Genomic DNA, 20,201 nt, shown 5'->3' with positions numbered 1-20,201 from the left:
CAACACAGGCTGACCCAAATAAGGAAATGAAATCTTTATACATCTGGGATTACAGGCGTGAGCCACTGCCCCTGGCGTCCTAAGCAGTTTTTTAGGAGATTTTTTTTGTTGCTAACTGCAGATTACAGTAACTAATGCTTTTCTCAATTTTTTTTTTCCCGAAATGGAGTCTCACTCTGTCGGCCAGGTTGGAGTGAGTGACGCAAGCCTGGGTCACCGCAACCTCTACCTCCCGGGTTCAAGCGATTCTCCTGCTTCTGCCTCCCAAGTAGCTGGGATTACACGTGTGCACGACCACTTGCGGCTAATTTTTATATTTTTAGTAGAGACAGGTTTTTGCTATATTGGCCAGGCTGGTCTTGACTTCCTGGCCTCAAGGGACCCGCCCACCTCGGCCTCCCAAAGTGCGGTGACTACAGTGTGGGTCACTTTGCCCAGTCATAGTAACAATTCTAATTGTTTTAATTCTCAGTAGTAAAACCACAATTTGGTATAAGACACCCGGCCTGCTGGCCTCCTTAATGGAGCAGAAGAGCTACAGGTATCACAAAAAGTACTTACAAAATGAAATGGGGCTGGGCCTGGTGGCTCATCCCCGTAATTCCAGCATTTTGGGAGGCTGAGGTAGAGGATCACTTGTGCCTAGGGGTCTGGGCAACATATCGAGACTCTGTCTCTACAAAAAATTTAAAAATTAGTGGGCACCAAGCCAGGTGGCTCATGCCTGTAATCCCAGCACTTTGGGAGGCTGAGGTGGGTGGATCACCTAAGGTCGAGTGTTCAAGACCAGCCTGGCCAACATAGTGAAACCCAGTCTCTACTAAAAATGCAAAAAGTAGCCGAGCGCAGTGGCAGGCACCTGTAATCCAGTGTAGGGGACAAGAACGAGACTTCGTCTCAAAAAAAAGAAAAAAGAAAACTAGACCCTGTCTCAAAAAATAATAATGAATGACCGGGCGCGGTGGCTCAAGCCTGTAATCCCAGCACTTTGGGAGGCCGAGGCGGGTGGATCACTAGGTCAAGAGATCGAGACCATCCTGGTCAACATGGTGAAACCCCGTCTCTACTAAAAATACAAAAAATTAGCTGGGCATGGTGGTGCGTGCCTGTAATCCCAGCTACTCAGGAGGCTGAGGCAGGAGAATTGCCTGAACCCAGGAGGCGGAGGTTGCGGCGAGCCGAGATCGCGCCATTGCACTCCAGCCTGGGTAACATGAGTGAAACTCCGTCTCAAAAAAAAATAAGATAATAATAATAATAATAATAATGATAATATTGTTATTTGATCACATCACAATAAAAACTGATTTAGGCAAGAATCATCAATGGATACTAAAACAAGTGAATGAATGCTTACTGAGAAACAAGATTGCTTCTCAGCCACCTCCATAGGTTCTTCTTATTAATTATGAACAGAAAAGTTATCTTTACAGAAAAGCCTGATGGACATTGGCTGACCCCAGTGGTCAACGTCAGCAGCAGCGTCTCTGCCGCCTGCCTGCTGCGCCGTCTGCAGACCCTGAGCCTCTGCTGCCAGCTCCACTGCAGAAGAGGGCCTGGCACTGCTGGGGCTCCTGTCCTGTGCCCCTCTCAGTGTCTCTGATACAACGGGACCCAGGGTACCCTATGAGGCAGAAAGTTTAGCTAAGTTTAAGGATGTGCCTGGTGGGCACTGCAGGAGAGTCAGCTATGAATACAGAATCAGTGTTAGATTTCTAAATGTGCTAATCAAAGAGGCTATCCCAAAATGCATGCCGAATAATTAGCAGTGAAAGGTCATCAGGTCCAGAATACTGGTGTGAAAAGCCTGTGAAACAGTTTCCCAACAAAACCACCATAACTAACAAATAAAGTACTTTAAAAAGTGAATTTAAAGTCTGTGGAGATTATCGTAAGGGCATACAGAAAATATCTCCTTTTTTGTTCCTAATTTTAGTAATTTGATTCTTCTTTTTTGCTTGGTCAGTCTAGCTAAAGGTTTGTCAATTTCATTATTCTTTTCAAAGAACCAACTTGTGATTTTGTTGATTTTATTGGGTTTTTTTTTGTTTGTTTTTTCTTTGTTTACTTCGCTTGTGTAGAATTTTTTTTTTTTTTTGAGACAGGGTCTCACTCTGTCACCCAGGCTGGAGTACAATGGCGAAATCTCGGCTCACTGCAACCTCCGCCTCCCAGGTTCAAGCGATTCTCCTGCCTCAGCCTCCCGATAGCTGGGATTACAGGTGCGTGCCACCGTGCCCGGCTAATTTTTGTACTTTTAGTAGAGACAGGGTTTCAACATTTTGGCCAGGCTGGTCTCGAACTCCTGGCCTTGTGATCCACCCACCTTGGCCTCCCAAAGTGCTGGGATTACAGGTGTAAGCCACCACTCCCGGCCACTTTTTTTTTTTTTTAAGATGGGGTTTCACCATGATGGCCAGGCTCATCTTGAACTCCTGACCTCAGGTGATCCACCCACCTCGGCCTCCCAAAGTGCTAGGATTACAGGCGTGAGCCACAGCGCCAGGCCTTTTTTTTTTTTTTTGCTTTTTTTTGAGGCAGAGTCTCACTCTGTCATCCAGGCTGGAATGCAGTGGCATGATCTCTCAGTTCACTGCAACCTCTACCTCCCAGGTTCAAGCGATTGATGTGCCTCAGCCTCCCAAGTAGCTGAGATTACAGGCGCTCACACAACACGTGAATAATTTTTATATTTTTAGGAGAGACAGGTTTTCACCATGTTGGCCAGGCTGGTTTTGAACTCCTGACCTCAAGTGATCCGCCCACCTCGACCTCCCAAATTGCTGGGATTACAGGCGTGAACCACCGGCCCAGCCGTCTTTTATTGTGATGAATGTGGTTTGGTCAGGAGTTTTTGTGAAGTCGTGGGATTGCTGCTACGGCCGCTGGACTGTGAGTAGCCCTCCTGCAGTGAGAGCGGGTCAGTGCAGTGAGGCCAACGGCTCTCCCTGTCACTGCTGTGGTCCTCCCAACATTGACCTCACGCAGTATATGCTTTGGGCGGTTTATAAAACATCAAAAGTCACAAAATGGGGAGGAACCTGGGATACCAGGTATGCAAGAGTGGCAAAGTGAACAGAATGGCTTCTGTTCTTTTCCCAGAGGGTCCAGTTCAGCTCCAAGCATTTCAGGCCCCACGACTTGTACTCTCCAGCAAGAGCCTGGATTCGCTCAAATCAAAGGTGTTTACGTCACCCTCACCTTTTAAGCCAGTATTAGGTAAAATTTTTCTGCAGCCACAGACATTAAGCAAGTCAGATTTTTCTCCATCCAGGTACCTGCCCCATCCTAGCCACAAACAAAAGTGAAGATCCTGCCCATGGTCCCTGAGAGCATCTTGGTCCAGGAGCGTCCCCTCTGTTCCACCCTAAAGGAAGCACATGGGCTGTGTGCCCAGCGTCCTCAGTGAGCTGGCTGCTCCACTTTCTCTCCTCCTCCTTCAGCCAGGAGCTCCTAGGAATCTGTATTCCATGTTAGCCCTTGGCCCCTGTCATACGTAGATATTTTTCTATTATATCCCAAAGCTGGGTTTCTTCACAGTTTCACCGTAAGCATTGCTGCACCTAAGCACCGCTGTTCCTAAAGCTCATGAGCCGGCACTCTCAGTAGGTACGCATGTCCAAGCGTCTCCTCTTCCCAGCTGATGGCCGCCTCCTATGACTCCTCACGTCCTCTGGCCTCAGCAAGAACAGGAGCTGCAGCTCTGAGGGACGCGGAGGGTGCTCTTTGTCTGGCCACAGTCACGCCTCCTCCCCGACCCCAGGTGTGGGCTGCAGAGGGCAGGACCACTAAGTTCCAGGGGGTTTCCTCTCATTGGAAAACTTGGGTGCTGAGAGCTGCACAGCTGTTTATAACAGCTAAACTCTAAGACAAAGAAGTGTTTCTGCAAACACAAAAGAGGCTTATCAGGATGACAACATCAGGTGACAGTGATGCTGTCCAACCATGGGCATGTGGCTTTAAGATCTTCCATTCAGTTGTCATAAACATGCCAGAAATGTCCTTAAAATACAGCTTTCTAGCATAATAATACAGCCATCCAACATATTTATCTTCCAATTATTCCACAAAAAAACTGCTTCCACTTCTGCGTGCTCCTAACGGCAACAACAGAAGTTGCTGATAGAAGCCAAGCAAGAGTCACTACTTCTCTGTAAATTAACACCTTGACTTCAAAAACGTACAAAAAAGATGTCATACAGTTTACAGAGTTCTCTAAAAAGGACTAAAAATAAGTAAGTATTGTTTCCTGACAGCAGCACAGCCAGATGAAGGCATTGACTGCAATGTACCTAGCATTACCGGTCACCAGCTGACTCATGCATTTAACGTGTGAAGCTCTTTTGCACACTGGTTATTAGATACGCAGGATTTATTTTTCCTAAGAAATAGTTTGGCAATTATGAAAAAAAAGTTTTATGACATATACTAATTTGCAGATTTACTATAAAACTATATAATTGAGACAGTGTGGTACTGGCATAACGATAGAAATACACAAGGAAACAGAGTTCAGAGATCGGCCCATACCCGCACAGTCAGATCACAGACTGAAGGACCAGTACAATTCATGGGGAGTCTCCTCAACAAAGGGTGCTGCACCAGCTGGATGCTGCAGAGGAAACACTGAAGTCAGTCATGCCTCACGCCATCCTGTAACTCAACGTGACTTACAGACCTAAAGGTAAACAATAAAGCTGCGAAGCTCCAAGAAAAACAGGCCGGAGGGTCCCGCTGTGACCTCAGGGGAGACAGACTTCTCAGGCAGAAATCAAAAGCACCGACCACACAGAAAAAAACAGAATTAGACTTTAACAAAACCAAACACTCCTGCTCTTCAGGAGGCACCTTTACGAAAATGAAAAGGCAAGCCACAGAGAATATATTTGCAATCAGTATTATCTGACAAAAAGTTGTATACAGATGATAGACATATATATAACATATATCTATGTGTGTGTTAATATGTGTGTGTGTGTATACACACAATATGCTACTGTATGTTAATAAAGATTGTCTTTTCATAACAGGTCTTGTTTCTTCTGAGAAGAGGAGGAGGCCTATTCCATATACATAATGTCATGGCTAAGTGTCTGACTTTGACCTTGGGCTCAAGTCCTGGCTTTGTTACTTAGTAGTTGTGTAGCTACTATATATATATACTATACACACGCACACACACACTCCTACCAGGCAATAATAAGATAGAACCCAGCCAGGTGCAGCGACTCATGCCTGTAATCCCAGCACTTTGGAAGGCCGAGGCGGGTGGATCACGAGGTCAAGAGATTGAGACCATCCTGGTCAACATGGTGAAACCCCGTCTCTACTAAAAATACAAAAAAATCAGCTGGGCATGGTGGCACGTGCCTGTAGTCCCAGCTACTCAGGAGGCTGAGGCAGGAGAATTGCCTGAACCCAGGAGGCGGAGGTTGCAGTGAGCCGAGATCGTGCCATTGCACTCCAGCCTGGGTAACAAGAGTGAAACTCCGTCTCAAAAAATAAAAAAGGTTTTTATGCCGGGCATGGTGGCTCACGCCTGTAATCCCTGCACTTTGAGAGGCCAGGCAGGCGGATCATGAGGTCAGGAGCTTGATACCATCCTGGCCAACATGGTGAAATCCCAAAAACTACAAAAAATTACCCAGGCATGGTGGCATGTGTCTGTATTACTAGCTACTCAGGAGACTGAGGCACGAGAATCACTTTAACCCAGGAGGCAGACGTTGCAGTAAGTTGAGATTGCACCACTGCACTCCAGCCTGGGCGACAGAGTGAGCTTCCATCTCAAAAGAAAGCAATATACTTGAATTGTAATAGCAGCACTTCCAGGTAGAGAGATGAATAATTTCCACTTTCCCAGCCACTGTTTTCTGTACTGTCCAGATTTTAAACAATGACTATTCTATAATCAGGAAAAAAATGCTTTTTAAAAACATGACGAAGCCCAGGTCTGGGAACTCAAGATATACTCTGCTGAATAATTACAACGCAGTAAAGAGCCCCGGCTGGGCACAAGTCAGGCAGCCTTGTCCCTGCCTGGGTCGGGGACACAGTCTCTCACAGAGGCCCTGGCAACATCTGAAAGGGACTAGTTTACATTCCTAGGCTCCCAGCCAAGAAGTATCAGAGTGTGAGACTGAACATTGCCTTTGTGAAAAGTGATCTTTTCTAGTCCCTCATGGTAAACAAAAAAGGAATTGGCTATTCATTAAGGGCTTCATTAAAGAAGTGAAAATAGGCCGGGCACAGTGGCTCACACCTATAATCCCAGCACTTTGGGAGGCCGAGGCAGGTGGATCATGAGGTCAGGAGTTCAAGACCAGACTGGCCAACATGATGAAATCCCATCTCTACTAAAAAATACAAAAATTAGCTGGGCATGGTGGCTCATGCCTGTAATCCCACCTGCTTGGGGAGCTGAGGTAGGAGAATTGCTTGAACCGGGACCCGGGAGGCAGAGGTTGCAGTGAGCCGAGACCTCGACACTGCACTCCAACCTGGGCTACAGAGCAAGACTCCATCTAAAAAAAAAAAAGGTGAAAATAGCTGGGTTTGGTGGCTCACACCTGGAATCCTAGCAGTTTGGGAGGCTGAGATGGAAGAGTCACTTGAGGCTGGGAGCTGGAGACCAGCCTGATCAACATAGTGAGGCCTCATCTCTAAAAAAATAAAGAAAGAACTGAAACTATAAATTATATTTATACTATATGTATAAATATTTTTGAGGGCAAAATGTACACTGTCCAATGGCAGTTCAATAAGACCAAGGATTGTTTCTTTCATGTAGAAGTTTACGTTGGTGATGTCTCCCTGCTTCTATCATGAGAATGAGAATGAATTTCTACTTGCCCAGCATCAGAGTACCAGATTTTTCTAAATAAATAGTTAAGTCCCTCCTGGTAGAAAAGCCTTATCTGGGGCCATGCATGATGGCTCACACATGTAATCCCAGCACTTTGGGAGGCTGAGGTGGAGGATCACTTGAGCCTAGGAGTTCAAGACCAGCCTGGGCAACATAGCAAAATCTCGTCCAAAAAAATTAAAACCAGCTGGAGGTGTTGGTGGTGCTACTCAGGAGGCTGGGGTGGGAGGATCCCTTGAGCCCTGGAGGTCAAAGCTGCAGTGAGCCAAGATCGTGCCACTGCACTCCAGCCTGGATGACAGAGCAAGAACCTGTTTTAAAAAAACTGCCGGCCGGGCGCGGTGGCTCAAGCCTGTAATCCCAGCACTTTGGGAGGCCGAGGCGGGTGGATCACGAGGTCAAAAGATCGAGACCATCCTGGTCAACATGGTGAAACCCCGTCTCTACTAAAAATACAAAAAATTAGCTGGGCATGGTGGTGCGTGCCTGTAATCCCAACTACTCAGGAGGCTGAGGCAGGAGAATTGCCTGAACCCAGGAGGCGGAGGTTGCGGTGAGCCGAGATCGCGCCATTGCACTCCAGCCTGGGTAACATGAGTGAAACTCCGTCTCAAAAAAAAAAAAAAAAAACTGCCTTATCTGTAGGTGGATTTATCTATCTTTCCCCTCACTGCCCAATGGGAGGCAAGGTGAGAGAACATAAAAATCAGCATCAGCTGTGTTCACATCCCAGCACTGCCTGTTGTGTGGCCAGGCGCGTGTCAGGATCTCTGCAAATCTGAACCTCCTCTTCTGCATCTTGCCGGGGGATTCACATCCTTGTACATCTCCTCCCACACTGCACTTGAGACGTCGCAGGAGCAGCATTACGAGGATTCACCAAGCTTCCACCCCAGTCCTTAGGAAGTTGTGCCAAGGGCAGGCCGCCCACCATGGAAGGGGTCTGGCTTCCCAGAGACCACATACTCTGAGGAGGCCCAAGGGAGTCCCATGTGAAGAAGCCGTAGGGACGGAGGGAAGGAGAGCAGAGAGAGCAACGCTCAGCAAGCCCTCGGCTTTACGGCCACCCCACACTGAAGTGAAGATGCCATCTGTGTGGCTGGCATCCAGCACTGAGTTGTCTCCAGCCTCGGCCACCATCTGCCTGCAGCTGCTGCAGAGTCGCCCAGCTGAGCCCAGTCCACGGCAGAACAGGAGTCTGGGACACCGTGGGGCTCAGTACCCAGCAGCCCTCCTTTATCTCCTCTTCTGATGAAAACAGCATGAAGGAAACCAAGCACAGGCTGCGAGCCATTCAAAGGCCCCTTCTCACCACACTCACATCAGTGATCTCCTCTCACGTCAGATAAAGATCAGAGCTGGCAGTAACCCTAGATCCTGCCGCTTAGTGAAAGGTAAAAGTGAGGTCAGCTCTGAGGCATTTGAAGACAGCTCCAAAAACCTTTCCTAAAAGAAAAGGCTCAGGTTTGCCCTCCTCACCCTGTGGTTCCCGATGGCCAGTTAGATGCCTCTGCTCAGTGTCCAGCCCATTCCTCCAGTGGACACAGCCCTGGAAGAGGTGGGATGGGGGAATGCAAACAACTGAACAGGCCATCATCCCTCAGGGCCAGGGGACGGGAGGGGCTGGGGGCTGAGGACACGCACAGGGAGACACAGGGGGCAGCATGACCCCATGTCCCCACGTCAGGGTCTGGAGCGTCCCCAGAAGCACCTGGAGCTAACTGCTTGCTCTGTCTCCATCTGGGGGCGGGAGCGTTCCTGGTGTGAGGAGGGAGAAATGACAGGAAAGGCAACGAGAAAGAACACGTCCACCCCAGAGCCAGGGAGCCCCTGCCCTTCAGAAACTGCATGTGTGGAAGGCTCGGGGACCCAGAATGGGACTCTTTGATCTCAGCTTCCACACTGATGAGACAACTCCCTTTCCCTCCGCGTCTCCACAGCCTGGCTGCACTGAAGGCAGCACCCCTCTCAGGGAGGAGACTACAAAATCTGAAAAGGATTTTTTACTTAGGTAAAATATACATAACATCAGCTTCATCATCTTAACCATTCTTAAGTATTCAGCTCAGTCCTATGACGTACACCGACAGCGCCGTGCAACCATCCACCCACCTCCACACTTCCCCGCCTCCCACACTGAGCTCTGCACCCACCAACAGCAACTCCCATTCCCCTCCCCCAGCCCCAGGAACCACAACACGACTTCCTGTCTCTAGGAATGTCATTGCTGTGGGTGCCTCACACAAGCGGAGTCACATAGGCTTTGTCATTTGTGACTGGCTTGCTTCGCTCAGCACAAAGTCCTCTGTGTTGCAGTGCATATGAGAACTGCCTTCCTCTGGAAGGCTGGATGCATTTTATATATAGACCACATTTTGCAAGCCATCCTTCAGTTGATGACACCTGGGTTTTTTCCAATATTTGGCTGTAGCAGATAATGCTGGAAGTCAATGCAATCCCTATCAAGATAACAGCGACAGCTAAGCACAGTGGCTCACGTCTATAATCCTAGCACTTTGAAAGCCCAAGGCCAGTGGATCACCAGAAGTCAGGAGTTAAGAGACCAGCCTGGCCAACATGGTGAAACCCCATCTGTACTAAAAAGACAAAAATTAGCCAGGGGTGATGGCGGGTACCTGTAATCCCAGCTACTTGGGAGGCTGAGGCAGGAGAATTGCTTGAACCCGGAAGAGAGAGGTTGCAGTGACCTGAGATCATGCCACTGCACTCCAGCCTGGGTGACAGAGCAAGACTCTGTCTCAAAAAAATAGATAAATAAATAATGGCAACATTTTTCAGGGAAATAGAAAAAAAGCAAAAATGCATTGAAGCCAAAAAGGAGCCCAAATAGCCAAAGCAATCCTGAGCAAAAGAACAAAGCTGAAGACATCCCACTACCTGACTTCAAAACAAATTACAAGGCTTGAGTAACCAAAACAGCTCGGTATTTGTATGAAAAGACACACAGACCAATTGGACAGAATAGAGAACTCAGAAACAAATCCACATATTTACTCCCATTGATCTTCAACAAAGACATCAAGAACATACCCTGGGGAAAGGACACGCTCTTCAATAAATGTAGCTAGGAAAACTGGTTTTTTTTTTTTTTGAGATGGAGTTTTGCTCTTGTTGCCCAGGTTGGAGTGACCTCCGCCTCCGGGTTCAAGTGATTCTCCTGCCTCAGCCTCCCAAGTAGCTGGGATTACAGGAATACGCCACCACACCCGGCTAATTTTGTATTTGTAGTAGAGACGGGGTTTCTCCATGTTGGTCAGTCTGGTCTCAAACTCACAACCTCGGGTGATCCACCCACCTTGGCCTCCCAAAGTGCTAGGATTACAGGTGTGAGCCACCATACCTGACCTAGGAAAACTTAATAACCATGTGCAGAAGAGTAAAACTGGACCCCTATCTGTCACCATACACAAAAGTCAACTCAAGACAGACTACAAATTTAGACATAAGTTGGGAGGCTGTAACAGGCAGATCACTTGATGTTAGGAGTTCAAGACTAGCCTGGACAACATGATGAAACTCTGTGTCTACTAAAAATACGAAAATTAGCCAGGTGTGGTGGCAGATGCCTGTGGTCCCGGCTACTGGGGATGCTGAGGCAGAAGAATCCCTTGAAACTGGGAGGCGGAGGTTGTAGTGAGCCAAGTTCACACCACTGCACTCCAGCCTGGGAGATGGAGTGAGACTTCCTCTCAAAAGAAAGGCAAGGGGGCCGGGCGCAGTGGCTCACGCCTGCACTCCCAGCACTTTGAGAGGCCGAGGTGGGCGGATCATGAGGTCAAGAGATCGAGACCATCCTGGCCAACATGGTGAAACCACGGCTCTGCTAAAACTACAACAATTAGCCGGGAGTGGTGGCGCGTGCCTGTAGTCCCAGCTACTCGGGAGGCTGAGGCAGGAGAATTGCTTGAACCCAGGAGGCGGAGGTTGCGGTGAGCTGAGATCGTGCCACTGGAACTTAGCAACAATACTATATACCACTCCCCCACCCCCTGCTTTTTTTTTTTTTTTTTTTTTGATACAGAGCCTACTCCGTAGCCCAGGCTGAAGTGGAGAGCAGTGGTGGGATCTCAGCTCACTCCCAGGTTCAGGCAATTCTCTTGGCTCAGCCTCCTAAGTGGCTGGAACTGCAGGCATGCGCCACCATGCCTGGGTAATTTTTGTATTTTTGTAGAGACGGGGTTTCACCATGTCAGCCGGGCTGGTCTTGAACTCCTGACCTCAATTATCTGCCCACCTCAGCCTCCCAAAGTGCTGGGATTACAGGCGTGAGCCACCGCGCCCAGCATTTCTTTCTTTTTATTTTTTATTGAGATGGAGTCTCACTCTGTTTGCCCACACTAGAGTATAGTGGCTCAATCTCGGCTCCCAGCAGCCTCCACCTCGGAGGTTCAAGCGATTCTCCTGTCTCAGCCTCCTGAGAAGCTGGGACTACAGTTGTGCACCACCATGCGCAACTAAGTTTTGTATTTTTAGTAGAGACAGGGTTTCATCATGTTAGCCAGAATGGTCTCGATCTCCTGACCTTGTGATCCACCCTCCTTGGCCTCCCAAAGTTCTGGGATGATAGGAGTGAGCCACTGCACCTCGCCTTTTTGTTTTTTTTTGTTTTTTTTTTTTGCTTTTGAGACAAAGTCTCACTCTTGCCCAGGCTGGAGGGCAGTCGCATGATCTCGACTCACTGCAACTTCTACCTCCCGCTACCTACCCAATTCTTTTTATTTTTTGAGATGAAGTTTCACTCTTATTGCCCAGGCTGGAGTGCAATAATGGCATCTCGGCTCATTGCAACCTCTGCCTCCCAGCTTCAAGTGATTCTCTTGCCTTAGCCTCCTGAGTAGCTGGGATTAGTGGCACCTGCCACCACACCCAGCTAATTGTCGTATTTTTAGTACAGACAGGGTTTCATCATGTTGGCCAGGCTGGACTTGAACTCCTGACCTCGGCCTTCCAAAGTGCTGGGATCACAGGCATGAGCCACCACGCCCAGCCACCCACCCAATTCTTTTTTCTTTTTTTTTTTTTTTTTTTTGAGACAGAGTTTTTGCTCTTGTTGCCCAGGCTGGAGTGCAATGGTGCAATCACAGCTCACTGCAACCTCCACCTCCCGGGTTCAAGCAATTCTCCTGCCTCAGCCTCCCGACTAGCTGGGATTACAGTCACCTGCCACCACATCTGGCTAATTTCTGTATTTTCACTATGTTGGCCAGGCTGGTCTCAAACTCCTGACCTCAGGTGATCCTCCCACCTTGGCCTCCCCAAAGCGCTGGGATTACAGGTGTGAGCCATCATGCCTGGCCACACCCAATTCTTACAGTGTTTAGCAAATTCTAAAACACACAACTTTCCTGAGACTGTCGCCTGGAAGCCCGTCCCAGGGCAGCCAGGCGAACCCTTCAATGGCAGCCCTCTTGTGCAGCCTGACTTTGGGCCCATCCTCACCCACCCAGGTACACCTAGCCTCTGTGGCACCTCCTGGGTGAAGGCACTGCTATTCTAATGTTGCCATGGGCTTTCCACAAATGTCTCCACACCTGTGAGTGTTTCTCTTCCATAAGCCCTGCTTCAATGAGGCTCTGACACCAAACACGACCCACGTGCCTCCTGCCCACTTCCCACAGCATGTCATCCAAAGGCATGGCAAAGAAGCCAGGTGGTCCCATCTGAGACTGTGCTTAGAGCATGCTCCCTGGCCTACTGGGAGATGTACTGTGTGAATCTCGCTGATTCTCTGGGAAGTTCTTTTAAAAATGAAAGAGGAAGCTGTGCCTCAAACCCCCCAGTAGAAGGACCGTGACCAAAGCCTGGCTCCCCTGAAGATGAGACTCTCTCGAATCTCAGATCTAGAAATGCTACCACCTGGAAATTCATGTAGAGTTTGACCTTTCATTGTTTAGCTCCCACTTACAAGTGAGAACATGTGGTTTTGACTTTCAGACATAGAGAGCAGAATAACAGGCACTGGAAACGCCAAATGAACAGGAATGGAAGGAAGTAAAGTATACTTGGAAGAGGGCTGAGTGGGCAACTCGGGCGATCAAGTGCCTTCTTTAATTTCATACTTCCCCAGTGACCACCCGGTGCCACAGATTCAGGCTAGCTGGGTTAGCCTGAGGGGAAGTGTGGGAGGGATGAAACGTTATATTCAGGTGACGTTACACTAAAGGCCCAGACTTCACCACTGTGCAGTATATCCACATAACACAACTGCATTTCTACCCTTAAATCCACCAAAAAAAATTTTTTTTAATTTTTTTTTTTTTTTGAGACAGAGTTTCGCTCTTGTTACCCAGGCTGGAGTGCAATGGCGCGATCTCGGCTCACCGCAACCTCCGCCTCCCGGGTTCAGGCAATTCTCCTGCCTCAGCCTCTTGAGTAGCTGGGATTACAGGCACGCGCCACCATGCCCAGCTCATTTTTTGTAGTTTTAGTAGAGACGGAGTTTCACCATGTTGACGAGGATGGTCTCGATCTGTTGACCTCGTGATCCACCCGCCTCGGCCTCCCAAAGTGCTGGGATTACAGGCTTGAGCCACCGCGCCCGGCCCTAATTTTAAAGCTTAAAATTTCAGTAAGACACAACTTTCTCCAGCATAAGAAACCATCAGGCTAGGTCTCCCTTAAAGCAAGAGCTTCACTCTCTGGTTCTTGTGTATAGTCTCCCCTGTCCTCTCTCATCCTCTGTTCCTGTCACTTCATACTGGTCAATTCTGCTGCTTGTAACAGATGTAGAAAAGGATTTTATGGCAAGCAGATTTTAAAACTGCTGTATTGTCAACACCTACGTAATGCCTGGAGCATTTTAAGAGCTTCATCAGTATCTGTTCAACAATTCAAAGCAGACAGTGAAACAAGACTACATCTATCTTCTACCACCACAAGTAACCCAGCTAGCCTGAATCTGTGGCACCGGGTGGCTGCTGGGGAAGCATGTAATTAATGGTGGCACTTCGTTGCTCAAGTTGCCTGCTCAGCCCTCTTCCAAGTGTACTTTACTTCCTTTCGTTCCTGTTCTAAAGCTTTTTAATAAACTTTTGGCTGGGCGCGGTGGCTCATGCCTATAATCCCACCACTTTGGGAGGCCAAGGCGGGCGGATCACCTGAGGTCAGGAGTTCAAGACCAGCCTGGCCAACATAGTGAAACCCCATCTCTACTAAAATACAAAAATTAGCTGGACGTGGTAGTGTGTGCCTGTAATCCCAACTACTTGGGAGGCTGAGGCAGGAGAACTGCTTGAGCCTGGAAGAAGGAGGCTGCAGTGAGCCAAGATTGTGCCACTGTACTCCTGGGCAACAGAGCTAGGCAGTCTCCAAAAAAAAAAAAAAAAATTCACTCCTGCTCTAAAATTTGCCTAAGTTCCACTTTATGCCCCTCAGTCAAATTCTTTCTTCTGAAGAATCGAGAATTGAAGTTGCTGCAGTCCCTATGGGTTTGCCACCTACTGGGAGAATCAGCAATACCTTGGTGCCTCGAGGGACTGGAGTCTGTTCCCTGGTGTCAGACACCCTCATACCCCGCCTTCCTTAGCGGGAGGCATTCAACTCCCCCATACACGTTTTCATCTCCTTTTCTCTTCTACTTACTAACCAAATCCCAGAACAATGCCTCTCAGCCATAAGTGACTGTCCCCACAGACTGCTCTCTCAGCTCACCCTGACAGGTGGCTCACAGGGATGGGAAGGACCTCAGGTCCGCACCAGGTAGAACTGAGGCACTAATGACCTCCAGGACAGGAGACTCTCCAGAGTGGTAGGAATAAGGCCTAACACCGTGCAACATCTGGGGCTTAAAAATAATAATAACAGCCGGGCGCGTGCTCACGCCTGTAATCCCAGCACTTTGGGAGGCCGAGGCGGGTGGATCACGAGGTCAAGAGATCGAGACCATCCTGGTCAACATGGTGAAACTCCGTCTCTACAAAAAATACAAAAAATCAGCTGGGCATGGTGGCGCGCGCCTGTAGTCCCAGCTACTTAGGAGGCTGAGGCAGGAGAATTGCCTGAACCCAGGAGGCGGAGGTTGCAGTGAGCGGAGATCGCGCCATTGCACTCCAGCCTGGGTAACAAGAGCGAAACTCCGTCTCAAAAAATAATAATAATAAAAATAAAAATAATAATAATAACGGTTGGGTATGGTGGTATGTAATCCCAGCACTTCGCGAAGCCGAGGCAGGCGGATCACCTGAGGTTGGGGTTCGAGACCAGACTGGCCAACATGGTGAAACTCATCTCCACCAAATATACAAAAATTAGCTGGGCGTGGTGGTGGACGCCTGTAATCCCAGCTACTCGGGAGGCTGAGGCAGGAGAATCGCTTGAACCTGGGAGGCAGAGGTTGCAGTGAGCTGAGATCGCACCACTGCACTCCAGCCTGGGTGACAGACTGAGACTCCACCTCAAAAAAAAAAATTAAATTTAATAAATAAAAGCATAGTATGTAGATATAAGAAACAGCATCTATCATGTTTGTTTAAAAGGCTTGTCTGTTTATTTTCTTATTTACCAATTCCTTTGAACCACGTGAGCTGGGATGAAATACACAGTTTTACTCAATTTTTTTAGAAAACTAACTAAAGCCTATCTTCAGATTTCCTTCGTTTTTCCATAAAGTCTTACATTTGGTGTTCATGTGTCCTTGGGCTCCTTCTGGTGTGACCGGCTTCTAGATTCCATGACCTTCAGAGAGGACTGGTCAGGTGTATCGCAAGATGTTCTTCTACTCCGGTTTGTGTCTCTTCCTCATGCTCATGCTCCAGCCGTGGACTGGGGAGGTGAGCTGCTTTCGCGGGCTGTCCTACCTACAAGGCCACGCGGTGGACCATCTCACCCAGTCCTGAGGCCTGGCACGCGGACAGGTGCTCCCTGAAGCGTGGCTGTGGTGTGTGTGTGCCTCAGGGACAGACACATCTACGTCCTTGGGAAATCATGCTTGGTTTTATCTAATTCTGTTAAATTAAAATTTGTGGGAAGACTGCTTTCACCTCAAAGATGAATTCCTTAAAGTGCCCATGGTTTTATATTTTCCTTTGAGCCTGTCGGGCCCTTTACCTCCTGTCTGCAGGCACGCCTGGCTCGCTCAGGGAAAGTTTCACCTGCGTTCCAGAATGTCAACTATGAAATGACTTTACTTTTTTTGACAACCCGTGACCCGGCGGCCGCAGCCTTCCCAGGGAGCTCTTAAGAGCCTTCGTCTGAGAATGCGGCCAAGAGCCACAGACTCTCCGTCTCTCTGGAAACGGACTGGTTCACAGGCCGCCACATCGTGCGTTGGCAACAGCGTCCCGTCCCGAACCTCCCAGCACAGACGCCCCGCAGGGCTCGGCCCCCAGAGCGGCGGGGCCACTGGGCTGCGGCCCGGGCGTGGTGCCGGGTCTGCCCGCGCGCTGTCCACACTGACGGTCCCGGAGTCACCTGGTGCGAGTGTAACCGCAGCGGGCTCCGTCCGGCACCCGCGCGGGAACGCAGCGCCCCGAGGCCCCCCGGGTCCTCCTACTGCACCCGCGTGGCTCCAGCGGGCGCGGAAACCCCGGGTCTCGCTCTCCCGAGCGCATCCAGGAGCGGGCCGCGCACAGGGCTCCAGCACCCCAGGAACGCGTCCGCCGGAGACTCCCGGCCCGGGCCGCGGCCCCAGCGAGGGTGACGAGGCGGCGGGGGCGAGGCCGGGGCCGGGCCGGGGTCGGGGCGAGGGAGAAAGTCGGCCGGGAAGCGCGCCCCGCGCAGGCCGCTCCAGCCGCCGGGAACGGAGAAGAGCCGGACGCTCAGGACGCACCTGTGATGCCCGGGCCGCTCCGGGGGCCCCAGCGCCAGGACCCCCGGGGGGCACCCGCCCGCGCAGCCCGCGCCCCAGCCCCGCCCCGCCCCGACCCGGCCCCGGCGCCCCCAGCGGCGCCCGCCGCCCCCACACGCCCGCCCGCCCGCCCTACCTCGCCGCTTGGCGCGCACGATGCCCTTCTTCTGCAGCACGAACGTGGACCCGTTCACCAGGCTCGACACCACGGCCACGCCCAGGCCGAGCGACACGGCGGCGGGGCTCGGGCTGCGCGCCCCCTCCCCGGCCGCCGCCGCCGCCGCCGCCGCCGCCGCCGCCGCAGCTGCAGTCCCCATTCCGCCCGCGCGCGCCCGCCCGCCCTCCGCGCCTGCGCCTGCGCGCCGCACCCCGCGGGGGAGGGGGACCGGGAGGCGCGCGGGGGGGAGGGGGACCGGGAGGCGCGCGGGGGGGGGAGGGGGACCGGGAGGCGCGCGGGGGGGAGGGGGACCGGGAGGGGGGAGGGGGACCGGGAGGCGCGCGGGGGAGGGGGACCGGGAAGGGGGAGGGGGACCGGGAGGCGCGCGGGGGAGGGGGACCGAGAAGGGGGAGGGGGACCGGGAGGCGCGCGGGGGAGGGGGACCGGGAGGCGCGCGGGGGAGGGGCGGCGGCGGCGGCTGGGGTCAGGGGAGGCGCTGGGTGGGGCGGGGCACCCGGGGCCCCCAGATTTCGCACAAGGAAATATGGGACGCCGGGGTAAGTTTCCAGCGCCGAGAAGCGCGCGACTTTCGAGTGGTGACCCCGGGGCCGCGTCCCCCGCAGAGCCCTCAGCCGAGGCCGGCCCAACCCCCCGGCGCGAAGGGGACCCCGCCACCTCCATGCGGGGCGCTGGGCTCCTGTTCATACCGTCTAATTCTCTCATTTTAATAAACTTTATCAAAATTACAGAAAGCTTGAAAAACAGGAAAAAATGTTTTAAAGGGACTCAATTCCCATATGTGTACATACTTTCACGTTTCCAATTAATTTACGAAATGTCCTTTTTTATTCAATATTATATCACCAACAGTTTCTGTATCGCTACATAATTATGATTATTCTAATGACAGTATAATAATTTGTGTAACCATTCAACCATTGCTGGGTAAGTTGCTACCAGGTTTTCTTTACTGTAAGTGATGCCACAGACCTGGCCCGGTGGCACACGCCTGTAATCCCAGCGCTTTGGTGGCAGAGTCTGGTGGATCGCTTGAGCTCAGTTCAAGACCAGCCTGGGCAACATAGACTCTCTTTAAAAAATTTAATGAGCTGGGCGTGATGGCGCGTGCCTACCCCAGCTGCTCTGGAGGCAGAGGTGGTAGACTGGCTTGAGGTGGAGGTTGCAGTGCGTCGTCTTTGCACCCCTGCACGCCAGCCTGGGCGACAGAGCAAGACTGTCTCACAAACAAATGAAAAGCTTAAACTTTTTTTTTTTTTTTTTTTTTTTGAGACAGAGTTTCGCTCTTGTTACCCAGGCTGGAGTGCAATGGCACCATCTCGGCTCACCGCAACCTCCGCTTCCTGGGTTCAGGCAATTCTCCTGCCTCAGCCTCCTGAGTAGCTGGGATTACAGGCACACGCCACCATGCCCAGCTAATTTTTTGTAGTTTTTAGTAGAGACGGGGTTTCACCATGTTGACCAGGATGGTCTCGATCTCTTGACCTCGTGATCCACCCGCCTCGGCCTCCCAAAGTGCTGGGATTACAGGCTTGAGCCACCGCGCCCGGCCCTGAAAAGCTTAAACTTTTTTGCAGCTTTGCATACTTCATTATTATTTTATGAAGCAATATAACATAACAATATTTCTGCTTGAAAACTTTTACACGGAATGAATAGCCATTGCGTGTTTTTATTGTGGTAACATGTAGAGCAGATGCCATTTTACCCACTCTCAAGTGGATGATCCGCTGGCATCACTTACACTTCGGCAATGTTGTGCAGCCATCACCACTACCTGCTTCCAAGACTTTCCATTACCCCAAACAGAAACTCTGTTGCCATTAAGCAGTCATCCCACCTCTTCCTCCCCTCAGACCCTCGGAACTCTAACCGACTTTGTGTCTGGGTGCATCTGCCTGTTCTAGGTATGTCATACAAGTGGCGTCACGCTGTATTGTCCTTCATGGCTGGCGTATTTCGCTTGGCGTAATGGTTTCAAAGTTCATCCATACTGTACCAGGTGCCAGAGCTTCACTATCCCAAACTGTTGGGTGCTCTTCCATTGTGTGTACATGTATGCAACCTGCCCACAGACTTGGGTTCCACCTGTTGGCGGCTGTGAAGAATGCTGCCATGAACACTGATGTAAACCTATGTGTCTGAGTCCCCAGTGTAGATTCTTTTGGAGACATACCTAGGAGTGGAATCGCTGAGTCATAGCAATTCTATGCTTAACTTTTTGAGAAACTGCCAAACTTCTCCATGCAGTGGCATCATTTTACATGCCCACCAGCAATGTTTGGGCTCCATGCTTTCCACATTCTCACCAACGCTTGTTCCTTCCTGGATGTCTTTTTTCTTTTCGTTGCTGTTGTTGTGCTGGGGTCTCTGTTTTGTTTTGTTTTGTTGCCATCCTAGTCGGTATGAAGTGATTGATTATTCTGTTTAAATGTACTTCTTCCAGCCAGGATATATTTAAAAAAATTAAAAATAATAAAAAAATAAATGTAGGCCGAGCATGGTGGCTCATGCCTGTGATCCAAGCACTTTGGAGGCCAAGGTGGGCAGATCACCTGAAGTTGGGAGTTCAAGACCAGGCTGACCAACATGGTGAAACCCCGTCTTTAAAAAAATATAAATAAGTAAAATAAAATAAAATAAAATAAATACATGTATATCTGAAGTCCAGGCACAGTGGCTCATGTCAGTAATCCCAGCACTTTGGGAGGCCAAGGTGGGTGGTGACCTTGAGGCCAGGAGTTCGAGACCTGCCTGGCCAAAATGGTGAAACCCTGCTCTCTATTAAAATATGAAAAATTAGCGAGTGTGGTAGCACAAGCCTGTGGTCCCAGCTACTCAGGAGGCTGAGGCACAAGAACTGCTTAAGCCAGGGAGGCAGAGGTTGCAATGAGCTGAGATCCCAGCACTGCACTCCAGGCTGGGTGATAGAGCAAGACCCTGTCTGTCTGTCTGTTTCTCTCTCTCTCTCTCTCTATCTCTCTGTGTATATACATACATATATATGTATGTATATACTTCTGCAAATCCATGGTTTTTCTTGAAATAAGTCAAAACTTCGTTCATAAACCTCAAAGAAGCAAACAAGTGAAAGCAGCAGCAACAGCAGTGCCAACATAATACAATTATTCACTTAACTAATACTGCCACGCCGGCGCAGTGGCTCACGCCTGTAATCCCAGCACTTTGGGAGGCGGAGGTGGGCGGATCACAAGGTCAAGAGATCAAGACCATCCTGGTCAACATGGTGAAACCCCATCTCTACTAAAAATACAAAAATTAGCCAGGCATGGTGGTGCGCACCTGTAATCCCAGCTACTCGGGAGGCTGAGGCAGAAGAATCGCTTGAACCCAGG

At 50.2% G+C, this 20,201-nt stretch overlaps 1 protein-coding gene across 1 annotated transcript in view; it reads right to left on the bottom strand.

Moving 5' to 3' along the window:
- NIPA1 (NIPA magnesium transporter 1) overlaps positions 1-17,013 on the bottom strand; it is a 32,048-nt gene extending 15,035 nt beyond the window's left edge. The window contains exon 1 of the mRNA XM_032259983.1: positions 16,807-17,013. Coding sequence (XP_032115874.1) covers positions 16,807-16,987 — 181 coding nt within the window. The 5' untranslated portion in view covers positions 16,988-17,013. The remainder of the gene's footprint in view (positions 1-16,806) is intronic.
- Positions 17,014-20,201: the final 3,188 nt, after the last annotated feature.

The sequence above is a fragment of the Sapajus apella genome, unplaced genomic scaffold (assembly GCF_009761245.1).
Source record: "Sapajus apella isolate SASKATOON/1434 unplaced genomic scaffold, GSC_monkey_1.0 scaffold113, whole genome shotgun sequence".
Taxonomy (NCBI): Eukaryota; Metazoa; Chordata; class Mammalia; order Primates; family Cebidae; genus Sapajus; species Sapajus apella.
This window is presented reverse-complemented; position numbering and strand designations above follow the sequence as displayed.